This window comes from Kogia breviceps, chromosome 1 (assembly GCF_026419965.1).
Source record: "Kogia breviceps isolate mKogBre1 chromosome 1, mKogBre1 haplotype 1, whole genome shotgun sequence".
Taxonomy (NCBI): domain Eukaryota; kingdom Metazoa; phylum Chordata; class Mammalia; order Artiodactyla; family Physeteridae; genus Kogia; species Kogia breviceps.
Genome location: NC_081310.1, coordinates 32,138,814 through 32,151,702, shown reverse-complemented (window position 1 = coordinate 32,151,702; position 12,889 = coordinate 32,138,814). Strand labels below are relative to the sequence as shown.

The window sequence follows — 12,889 nt, the reverse complement described above, 5'->3', positions numbered from 1 at the left end:
CAACGAAGACCTGATGCAGCCAAGTGATTAATTAATTAACTAATTAATTAAAAACCCAATTATAAAATGGGCAGAAGACCTGGACAGACATTTTTGCAAGGAAGACATACAGATGGCCAATGCACACATGAAAAAATGTTCAACATCCCTAAACATCATGGAAATGCAAATCAAAACTACTATGAGATATCATCTCACACCAGTCAGACTGGCCATCATCAAAAACTCTAGAAACAATAATTGCTGGAGAGGGTGTAGAGAAAACGGAACACTCTTGCACTGCTGGTGGGAATGTAAATTGATACAGCCACTATGGAGAACAGTATGGAGGTTCCTTAAAAAACTACAAATAGAACTACCATACGACCCTGAAATCCCACTACTGGGCATATACCCTGAGAAAACCATAATCCAAAAAGAGTCATGTACCAAAATGTTCATTGCAGCTCTATTTACAATAGGCAGCACATGGAAGCAACCTAAGTGTCCATCAACAGATGAATGGATAAAGAAAATGTGGCACATATATACAATGGAATATTACTCAGCCATAAAAAGAAATGAAATTGAGTTATTTGTAATGAGGTGGATAGACCTGGAGTCTGTTATACAGAGTGAAGTAAGTCAGAAGGAGAAAAACAAATACCGTATGCTAACACATATATATGGACTCTAAGAAAAAAAAAATGTCATGAAGAGATTAGTGGTAGGACGGGAATAAAACAGACTTACTAGAGCATGGACTTGAGGATATTGGGAGGGGGAAGGGTAAGCTGTGACAATGTGAGAGAGTTGCAGGGACATATATACACTACCAAATGTAAATTAGATAGCTAGTGGGAAGCTGCCACACAGCACAGGGAGATCACCTCTGTGCTTTGTGACCACCTAGAGGGGTGGGATAGGGAGGGTGGGAGAGAGGGTGACGCAAGAGGGAAGAGATATGGGAACATATGTATATGTATAACTGATTCACTTTGTTGTAAAGGAAAAACTAACACACTATTGTAAAACAGTTATACTCCAATAAAGATGTTTAATAAATAAATAAATAAATAAATAAATAAATAAATAAATAAATAAGACAAATAGGGCTTCCCTGGTGGCGCAGTAGTTGAGAGTCGGCCTGCCATGCAGGGGACACAGGTTCGTGCCCTGGTCTGGGGGGATCCCACATGCCGCGCAGCGGCTGGGCCGTGAGCCATGGCTGCTGAGCCTGCGCGTCCGGAGCCTGTGCTCCGCGACGGGAGAGGCCACGGCAGTGAGAGGCCCGCGTACCACAAAAAAAAAAAAAAAAGTGTGGGAGAGGATGTGAAGGAAAGGAAACCCTCATGCACTGCTGGTGGGAACGCAAATTGGTACAGTCACTATGGAAAACAGTATGGAGCTTCCTCAAAAAACTAAAACGACAACTACCGTACTATCCAGCGATTCCGCTTCTAGGTAATTTCCAGAAGAAAACAAAAGCATTAATTCGAAACAATATATGCGCCCCTATATTCATTGTAGCATTATTTACAGTAGCCAAGATATGGAAGCAACCTAACTGTCCATCAACAGATGAATGGATAAAAAAGATGTGGTGCATGTATATGCAATGGAATACTACTCAGCCATGAAAAGGATGAAATCTTGCCATTTACAACAACGTGGATGGACCCGGAGGATATTATGTTAAGTGAAATAAGTCAGAGGGAGAAACATAAATATCATGTGATTTCACTTACATGTGAAATCTTAAAAACAAAACAAATGAGCAAACGTAACAGAACAGAAACAGACTCATAGGGCTTCCCTGGTGGCGCAGTGGTTGGGAGTCCGCCTGCCGATGCAGGGGACGCGGGTTCGTGCCCCGGTCCGGGAAGATCCCACGTGCCGCAGAGCGGCTCGGCCCGTGAGCCATGGCCGCTGAGCCTGTGCGTCCGGAGCCTGTGCTCTGCAACGGGAGAGGCCACAGCAGTGAGAGGCCCGCGTACCGCAAAAAAAAAAAAAAAAAAAAAAAAAAAAAAAAAAAAAGAAACAGACTCATAGATACAGAGAACAAACAGGCGGTTGCCTAAAGGGATGGGGTTGGGGGGAATAGTTGAAGGAGATTAAGAGGTACAAACTTCCAATTACAAAATAAATGAGTCACACATCAATGAAATGTACAGCATAGGAAATACAGTCAATAATATTGTAATAACTTTGTATGGTGACAGAGAGTAACTATACTGATCATGGTGATTATTTTGTAGTGTACAGAAATATTGAATCACTATGTTGAGCAACTGGAACTAAATTAAATACTTCAATTAAAAATTGATACTTCAATTTTTAAAAAGGAATAAGAAAATATAAAGATAGTTTAAAAAAAAACAAAAGCACATAAAAAGATGCTCAAAATTAACCATTAGGGAAATTATAAATTTAAACCACGAGTTACCACTACACACTTATTAGAATTACTAAAATAAAAAACAGTGGCAACACTAAATGCTGCTGATGATGCAGAGAAACTGGATTACTCACACATGGCTGATGGGAACATAAAACGGTTCAGCCATACTGGAAAAAGGTATGGCAGTTTCTTACAAAAGTAAATAATGTGCTTATCATATAGTGTAGTAACTACAATTCTTGGACATTTATCCCAGAGATGAAAATCTATGTTCATACAAAAACCTATATATGGATGTTCGTAACAGCTCTCTATTTAATAGTCAAAAACTGAAAACAATACAAATATCTTCAACAAATGAACGATTAGTTATATATTGATATCATGAAATACTAATCGACAATAGAAAGAAACTATTGTACACACAACCTGGATGAATCTTAAGGGAATTATGCAGAGTGAAAAAAGCCAATCTCAAAAGTTTACATGCTGTTATTTATAACATTACATACATGTTATTTATGTAACATTCTTGAAATGACAAAATTATAGAAAGGGAGAACAGATTAGTAGTTACCAGGGGTTAGCTGTTGGGAGGGAAGGATGTAGCTGTGGCTAAAAATGGGATCACAAAGGACTGTTGTGATGAAACTGTTCTGTACCTTAAATATGGTGGTAACCACTATAATCTATTAACATTAATAACATTAATTTTTTTTTTTTTTTTTTTTTTTTTGCGGTATGCGGGCCTCTCACTGTTGTGGCCTCTCCCGTTGCGGAGCACAGGCTCCGGACGCACAGGCTCAGCGGCCATGGCTCACGGGCTTAGTTGCTCCGCGGCATGTGGGATCTTCCCGGACCAGGGCACGAACCCGTGTCTCCTGCATCGGCAGGCGGATTCTCAACCACTGCGCCACCAGGGAAGCCCTAATTTATTAAAATTATTAGAGAAATGCAAATCAAAACTACAATGAGGTATCACCTCACACCGGTCAGAATGGCCATTATCAAAGAATCTAGGAACAATAAATGCTGGAAAGGGTGTGGTGAAAAGGGCACTCTCCTCCACTGTTGGTGGGAATGTAAACTGATACACCACTATGCAGAACAGTATGGAGGTTCCTTAAAACACTAAAAATAGAAAGCAATCCCACTACTTGGCATATACCCTGAGAAAACCATAATTCAAAAAGAGTCATGTACCACAATGTTCACTGCAGCACTATTTACAATAGTCAGGACATGGAAGCAACCTAAATGTCCTAAAGAAGATGTGGCACATATTTACAATCGAATATTACTCAGCCATAAAAGGAACAAAATTGAGTTATTTGTAGTGAGGTGGATAGACCTAGAGTCTGTCATACAGAGTGAAGTCAGAAAGAGAAAAACAAATACCATATGCTGACACATATATATGGAATCTAAAAAAAAAAAAAAAAAAAAAAGGTACTGATGAACCTAGTGGCAGGGCAGAAATAAAGACACAGACATAGAGAATGGACTTCAAGACATGGTAGGGGAGGGGGAAGCTGGGGTGAGGTGAGAGTAGCATCGAAGTATATACACTACCAAATGTAAAACAGATAGCTAGTGGGAAGCAGCAGCATAGCACAGGGAGATCAGCTCGGTGCTTTGCAGTGACCTAGAGGGGTGGGATAGGGAGGGTGGGAGGGAGGCTCAAGAGGGAGGGGATATGGGGATATATGCATGTATATGGCTGATTCACTCTGTTGTACAACAGAAATTAACACAGCATTGTGAAGCAATTATACTCCAATAAAGATGTATTAAAAATAATAAAAAATAAAATAATAATAAAATAAATTTTTTTAAAAAAAATAAAAATTAAAATTAGTGTTAAAATTGCATGGAACTAAATACACACACATGCAAAAGTGCATGTAAAACTAGGGAAATATGAATAAGATTCATAGATCTATCTATGTCAATTTCCTAATTGTGATATATTAATATACTTGTACAAGATATTACCATTGGGAAATTGATTGAGGGTATATGATCTCTTTGTATTATTTCTAACTGCACATGCATCTACAGTTATCTCTAAATTAAAAGTTACCAAACAAAACAAAACCTTCCCACAAAGAAAACTCCAAGCTCAGATGGCTTCAATGCTGAAATCTATCAAACATTTAAGGAAAAGGTAATTTCAAGTCTACACAAACTCTTCATAAAAACAGAAGAACACTTCCAACACATTTATGAGGCCAGCATTATCCTGATACGAAAAACAGGCAAAAATATAACAACTGTGAGCTAATATCCTTAAAGAACAAAAACACAAAATTCTTACCAAAAGTGAAGCCAGCAATATATAAAAGACAGTTTATCATAACCAAGTAGGATTTGGCCCAGGAATTGAATGCTGGTTCAACATTCAAAAATCAATCAATATGTTAACATAATCTATGAAACAGAAATCATATAATCAATTCAACAGTTGCAGAATAAACCCTGACAAAATTCAACAGCTAGTCATGACAAACACTCTCAGCAATTTAAGAGTAGAAGGGGATTTCTTCAATGGGTATCTGCAAAAACCTACAGTCAACAACATATTTAATAGTTAAAGACTGAATGCTTTCCAGGATGAGGAATAAGGCAACAAACAATGTCCACCTCTTACTACTTCCTTTCAAGATTCTACTGGAGTCCTGGTCAATACAATTAACCAAGAAAATTGAAAACAGAAGAAAAAAATAACATAGGTAAAAAACGGAAGAAATCTTCTTTTGGGGGGTTTTTTTTTTTGGTCACACCACGCTGCTTGTGGGATCTTAGTACCCCAACCAGAGATTGAACCTGGGTCCCTCTGGGCAGTGAGAGCATCAAGTCTTAATCACTGTACCACCAGGGAATTCCCAGGAAGAATCTTAATATGCAGTGACATAGTCAACTACATAAAATCCAAAAAAGCCTGCAAAAAAAAAATTTTATAAGAACTAACGAGTAGGGCTTCCCTGGTGGCACAGTGGTTAAGAATCCACCTGCCAGTGCAGGGGTCACAAGTTCAAGCCCTAGTCCGGGAAGATCCCACATGCCCTGGAGTAACTAAGCCCGTGCGACACAACTACTGAGCCTGCACTCTAGGGCCCACAAGCCACAACTACTGAAGCCCGTGCGCCTAGAGACCATGCTCTGCAACAAGAGAAGCCACCGCAATGAGAGGCCTGCACACCACAACGAAGAGTAGACCCTGCCTGCCGCAACTAGAAGAAAGCCCGCATGCAGCAACGAAGACCCAAAGCAGCCAGAAATTAATTAATTAATTAATTTTTTAAAAAAAGAACTAATGAGTAGGTTGAGTAAAGTTGCACGATGTAAAGCCAACTTTAAAAAATTTTATTTCTATATATGCATGATGAATAATTTGATATTACTTACAAACTTATAAAATGATACTATCTAAAATAGTATAAAAACATTAAATATATAGGAATAAATATAGCAAATATATATATAAGATCTGTACACTGAAAGATATATAACATTGCTGAAAGAAATGAAGGAACAACAAAATAAATGGAGAGAAAAGCCACCATTATGAATTGGAAGATTCCATACTGTAAAGACTACAATTCTCCCTGAAATAAGGTACAGATTCAACACAGTATCAATCAAAACCCCAGCAGTCCTTTTTATAGAAATTGACAAGCTGATTCTGAAATTTAAAAAATGAAAAGGACTCAGAATAGCCAAAGTAATTTTGAAAAAAAGAACCAAGTTCAAAATATCACACTAGCTGATTTCAACACTCACTATAAAGACCGGAAGTACTGGCATAAAGGCAGATACCTAGATCAATGGAATGTGGTAGAGAAATTGACTTACACAAACTGGGAGAAAATATCTGCAAAATACATATCTGATTAAGGACTTGTATCAAGAATATATAAAGAATTTTTACAATATTAAGAAGGTAAATCTGAATATTTAACCAAAGTATAGAATGGCAAATAAGCCATGAAAATATACTCAAAATCATTAATCATTAGGATTAAATCAAATGCAAATTAAAACAACAGTGATATTATACCTACGTATCAACTAGAAAAGCTAAAATTAGGAAGATTCATAATGCCAAGTATTGATGAGAATGTGGAACAACTAGAACTCTCAAACACTGCTGATGGGAATGCAGTATGGTACAACTGTTTTGAAAAAAAAATAAGTTAAACACACTTATTATACAACTCGGCAATCCCATTGCAAGTATTACTCAAGAAATGAGGATTTGGGAATTCCCTCACAGTTCAGTGGTTAGGAATCTGGGCTTTCACTACCAAGGAGAGCCTGGGTTCAATCCCTGGTCGGGAAACGAAGAACCAGCAAGCCGTGAGGCATGGCAAAGGAAAAAAGTGAGTATTCAAAAGTGTTCTGGGCATCACTGGTGGCACAGTGGTTGAGAGTCCGCCTGCCGATGCAGGGGACGAGGGTTCGTGCCCCGGTCCGGGAAGATCCCACATGCCGCGGAGCGGCTGGGCCCGTGAGCCATGGCCGCTGAGCCTGCGCGTCCAGAGTCTGTGCTCCGCAACCGGAGAGGCCACAACAGTGAGAGGCCCGCGTACCGCAAAAAAAAATAAAAGTGTTCTACCCTAGTTACTTTTGCCAAAGTATAAATTAAAAGTTTTGTTATTTATATCTTCTTTACTAGCCATCAGCACTATTCAAAAAACATTTTTTTTTTAGTCTACCACAACTACTTGGGAAACCCACCCACCCTAACTTTAAAGTCAGTAACATTCCATTACAATTATTAAAAAAACACCACCGGGCTTCCCTGGTGGAGCAGTGGTTGAGAGTCCGCCTGCCGATGCAGGGGACACGGGTTCGTGCCCCGATCCAGGAAGATCCCACATGCCGGGGAGCGGCTAGGCCCGTGAGCCATGGCCGCTGAGCCTGCGCGTCCGGAACCTGTGCTCCGCAACGGGAGATGCCACGGCAGGGAGAGGCCCGCGTACCCACCGCCCCAAAAAAACAACCACCACCTGGAACAGCTTTGTGAACCTCAAGCCAACACTCAATAGTGGATACTCTACACGGTCAACACCAACATTTGTAACAACACGACATGGAACAGAAAAGAGAATGCACCACACCTATTAAGGGTAAATGTCGTTTGGGGAATCTTTTATTTTAGTTATGTGTATCACAAGTTGCCATGTAAATGTATTTTTACTGTGGATCATGGTCAAACCATTTGAAAAACACTGCATAAAACATACCTGAAATATAAATTTTGTGCTACCAGAAGCTCCTATCCCTTTTAAGCACTTTCATCCTATACCAGGTAGGAATGAAATCTACAATAGAGCTATTCAATTGTCTGCTGTTGTTATGATTGATAACATGCATTTGGTGGCCTAATCTTCAGGAATTAACAGCATATTCTATTACATATATTTGTCGTATTTAACTGTCATTATTAACTATTAAAATCAGACCTTTTTTAGCTTTCATTGAAATTTTAAGACTAAAGAAACAAAATAAAAATACTTCACTAACTTTTCCCCAGTAGTTAACAAGGAGGCAAAACTCAGAATTTTCTGACCCTCATAAAATATGTTTTAACCCGGCAACACTTTATGAAGAACTTGGTAAGTCTGAATATAGATGTATTCAAGATACGCTAAAGACTAATCTAAATGCAAAATTATCCATTTCAGTACATACTGACCCTAATGATATTCAAAGGACATAGACTTCCTAATCACCTGAACAAAAAGAGATTTCAATCTCCACTATAAGGCTGTCACTGGCTTAGTGGTATAGTCTGAATGTTCATGTCCCCCCATCACCCCACCCGGACCAATTCCTCTGCTGAAATCCTAATTAGGAGGTGGAAATCTTTGGGAGGTGATTAGGCTTGGATTAGTGCCCTTATAAAAAAGATCCCAGAGAATTAGCTCACTTCTTCTGCCTTGTGAGGTTATGATGAAAAGATGGCTATGAACCAGGAAGCAGGCCCTCACCAGACTCAGAACCTGACCATGTGAGCACCCTTATCTCAGGCTTCCAGCCTCCAAAACTTTGAAAAATAAATTTATGTTGTTCAAAAGCCACCCAGTTTATGGTATTTTGTTACAGCATCCCAAGTTGACCAAAACACTGCCTAATCACAACTTAAACACTTTGTATTAAACATATAATACATTAGCGCAAACAACTCGCTTGAAAATTTCCCTTAAATTGCTTCTTGTTAGTCAATTACTGTCTTAATTTAGAAGGGTTAGAAAGTGTAAATTCAAATTGTAGGCAAGCCTGTCTAAAATGAGAGAAATAGGAAAAGAAAGAAGAAATGTACAGTTGATAGTTTCTTTTATAAGTAATGTTTATCTCTATAAAACTGTAATGAAATATGTATGGCTAATAAATTATAACAATCATTGAGTTCCAAAAGCACTACTCTATAACTAGCATACAGTATCTTAAGAAACATTTAGACCTACAGGTGTCTCCGACTCTGGGCTTTGACAATTGCTCTTTAAAAAAATAAATCCTCCACTGAAATTTAGATCAGGCTCATAAAGATTACAATCCCTGGCCTAGCCTCTGAATCCATGCTAGACAAAACCCTTCATTGGTTCAGGTGAATCTTGTGAATTTGTGGGCTATAAGTAAACATATACATCTTCTTCTAAATAACACATGACAAATTATCTTTATTCTCACAATATAAAAGGATGTTTTGGGAGCTTCCCTGGTGGCACAGTGGTTGAGAGTCCGCCTGCCGATGCGGGGGACACTGGTTCGTGCCCTGGTCCGGGAGGATCCCACATGCGGCAGAGCAGCTGGGCCCGTGGGCCATAGCCGCTGAGCCTGCGCGTCCGGAGCCTGTGCTCCGCAGCAGGTGAGGCCACAACAGTGAGAGGCCCTCGTACCGCAAAAAAAAAAAAAAAAAAAAAAAAAAAAGGATGTTTTGTGAACTGCAATTTTTTTGATGGGAGGAAAAGAGAAAATTAACCAAATTTAAATAAAATCACCTGTAAAACATGAATACTACTATTGAAAAGGCACATGCTATGGTTAATTTGAAATGCACATATTACAAGAAAAATCTGTCAATTGCTTCTATCCCAATTTTACTGTTATTTAGAAGTAATTCATTATTAGAAATACAAATAATGGAGATAAATTAGAAAAATATTTAACCTACAGTACTATAAACAATCAAAATGTTTAAATATTGAAGTCCCCCTCAAAAAATCTATTTAGTTTTTAAAACACTTGTTCTTCTTAAAAAGAAGACTTTATAAGAGTACTTCAAAAATATCATTTTTTAAGAAATCTTATTAATTCAGGCAATACCAATGTGGATTTTGCTGTTTCCTGCTAAACCAAGATTAGCACTGGAGTGTGAAAGAGATGGATAAACTAAAGGTGTAAAGAAAGTCTCCTAAGGCTAAGAAATTACTCTTCAGCTATTTTTGAATATTAAAAAAAACCACTTTAAAAGGATGTGCTAATTATAAAGTATATATTACTACCACATTTAAAATATTATGTAAGATATGGAATTTCCTGCATGAATATACATATATTTGAAAATCTATAATTTCGACTTTCTACTAAATACAGTGGACTCTTACTCTTCAATTCTCCTCCACCCAACACACGAACTCCACTCCTATTATGGAGCTAGAAGAGGAAAGGAAAAAGAAAATGTATGATTTTATATTTTAATTGACTCTATCATAGATACAGCTTAAGTAACTGAACCAGAAGAAAACATTAATACATAAACTTACATATAAGTACTACTTATTTAAATGCTCCAACTAATAGAGATAAAGTACCACATATAAATTCATTGGTGTAGAACGCAAGTTTGTTTGCGGTATGCGGACCTCTGACTTGTGGCCTCTCCCGTTTCGGAGCACAGGCTCCGGACGCGCAGGCTCAGCGGCCATGGCTCACGGGCCCAGCCGCTCCGCCGCATGTGGGATCTTCCTGGCCCGGGGCATGAACCCGTGTTCCCTGCATCGGCAGGCGGGCTCTCAACCACTGCGCCACCAGGGAAGCCCACAAGTTTTTTTTTATTCAGCTAAAATTAAGTTCTTTCTCAGCAAGTAAGTATTAAAAGAAATATTGCACATCTTTTAGGTTAATGGTTTAAAAAAGCACTCTCTACTGATATTAAATTTTAAAATGATTAATCACCACTCCAGGTACTTATCCTAGAACAAATGCACAAAAAGCATGTGCAAGGAGGTTCACTGTAGTGCTGTTAATAACAGCAAACGTCCAAAATTAAAGGTTGAGTCGACGATGACACCTTCATACTGTTAAATACTCTGCAACAGTTTAAAAGACTGTATAGATCTATTTTTACTGCCATGCAAAGATCTCCAAGATGTAAAAAAAAAAAAAAAAAAAAAAAAGCAAGTTGCAAAACAGTGTTTACAGTATGACACCATATATTCAGGTCACACACACACTCCTACAGCATTTCTATATGTACACATGTGCTTCTAAGATTTCAAAGAAAAAGGTCTGGAAGAATATTCAGGAAACAGAGAACACTGTTACCTCTCAAAGAGTGTGTGTGTGATTCTGGAATGGGAGAAATCACAAGGATTTGTGCTTCATTCCTATTAAGTTTTTACAATGAGAATGTATTCATGTCACTGGAGACACTAAAAAACAGGATCAAGGGGGGAAAAAAATGCCTGCTAACTTCTGTCAAATAACTCACAAACCAGAACTGTTAGGTGTAGCGAAATTTCATTTTTTTATTGATTTTAAGTCAAAACTAAATGACATCAACAAATACCTAACAAAAAGTAACAAAACTGCAAAGAAAAAAATTTTAGTGATGTTGTCTTATCTTCAAATTAAAAAAAAAAAGAAAAGAAAAAGAAGAACGGGTAATGAAAAGACTGAAGAGGAAGGAAGAAAAAAGACCCCTACTAAATCCGTCCACTTTTAGCTCAGGCGTGACCCAGAATCCGCACAAATCCACTTTACGCAAAACGAAAAAAACTGGACTACCGTTCCCCCAAGTATCGAAGGTTGTTTTTAGAATGCTTAACTAAGTAACAGTAAATGCCAAGTGTGTTTCACAGGGGTGGGAATGGGAACGTGAAACCCTACACCTCCTTAAAGCGGCCGAAACGACCGAACAGCAGAGTCCAACTGGGAAAACGCGCGGGGGTGGGGAGAGCTCAGCTATCACTTTCAGGTTTTGGCTCGGAGCCGCCCAACAGTTTACACCGAGTCTGTTTGGAGAGCGGAGTCCCCTAGGGTGGTCAGCGCGTCGCCACGGACACCTAAGCCCTCCCGAGACTTTAGGGGAGAGGCGGTCAACACAAACTTAGGTCCTTCGGCTGAGCGAGGAGAGCGCTGAAGAAGAGCAAAAGCGCCAACTTTTGCTCTAAACGCGGCAGCTCGGGGAGGTTCGACAAGTCTTCTCCCGAGTCCCACTCCAGAAGCGACCCCAACACCTTTCCCGGCCAGTACCGTCTGCCCCCTGTCCGGCCCCCCGAAGGAAAACCCAGTAAGGGCGGCGGCTAGCAGCATGAAAGGGGGACTTAGCCATGGGAGAACACGGGCACGGGATCCGTCCGCCGAGGTCCACCCAGCACCTCGGCGTCTCCGGGGCGTCCCTGCCCAGGCGCTGTCCCACCTCCAACAGCCCTAGCGGCGTGGCCCCCTCCCCCACCTCTGGGCGGCGACCTCAGCGCCTCCGCCCCAGGGTCCCCGCTCACCCAGGTAGCGGCTCCGCAGCCGGGACGGGTCCTCCAACCCGAGAGACCTTTTCCTCACGTCCCACAACAGGTGTGGGCAGCAGCCACCCCGAGACATGGCTTCGCCGGGCCGGGGGAGAGGAGACCACCGCGTGGGGGAGGGGAAAGGGGGGAGGGGACACGCGGATCAACACCCGAGCCGCACCGGCACCATCCGCGCGTCGGGCCTCGCGGTAGCAGCGAGTTAGATGGCGGTGGCAGCGGCAGCGCCTTCGCCCCCGAAGCCCGGCCGCACCCGGGCCTGAGCTCGCCTCATACTCTCCTTCTCAAGACTACCCAGAACATCCAGAGATCAGCAACTATCCCCTCCCTCGGCACCCCCTCCTACAGGGGGAGGGGGAGGAGGCGGAGGCGGCCTCGACTCCTCCCTCTCCTCGTTCTCGACACCCTCCCTTTCAAGCCTTTCTCGCGAGATGACGACCACCCAGGAGACTGAGGCAGGTGTGTGCCAGGGCTGCCCTTACCCTAGAAAAGTGGGTTCAGACAACTCTAGTCAAATCCTTAATACTCTGGATAAATGAGGAATAGAGACGGAAGAAGCTGAAATCGGAAGTCTCGCGCTCACAAGTCTCATTCCAAAGGAAGTAACAGAGTTGTGCAGCGTCATCTTTACTCGGGTTATGGAAGGCCCGAAAAGCCCATTTTATCTAGGCGCCTCCTTAACCAAAGTGAAAGGGGATTAGCGCCGGTGCAGCTTCACTTTCCCTTCTCCAACATGGCCTCCGGGCCAGGAAGAAGA

General features: G+C 40.9%; 1 protein-coding gene across 18 annotated transcripts in view; it reads right to left on the bottom strand.

Annotated features, from left to right (window-relative positions):
- Positions 1–12,567, bottom strand: part of DCAF6 (DDB1 and CUL4 associated factor 6) — a 168,918-nt gene extending 156,351 nt beyond the window's left edge. For 8 of the 18 annotated variants that reach the window (XM_067030148.1, XM_067030157.1, XM_059073311.2 and 5 more), the window contains exon 1: positions 12,112–12,567. In XM_067030148.1, coding sequence (XP_066886249.1) covers positions 12,112–12,208 — 97 coding nt within the window. In that variant the 5' untranslated portion in view covers positions 12,209–12,567. The remainder of the gene's footprint in view (positions 1–12,111) is intronic. The other 10 variants (XM_067030196.1, XM_067030211.1, XM_067030252.1 and 7 more) reach the window with 9 other exon arrangements.
- Between the last annotated feature and the right edge of the window lie 322 nt (positions 12,568–12,889).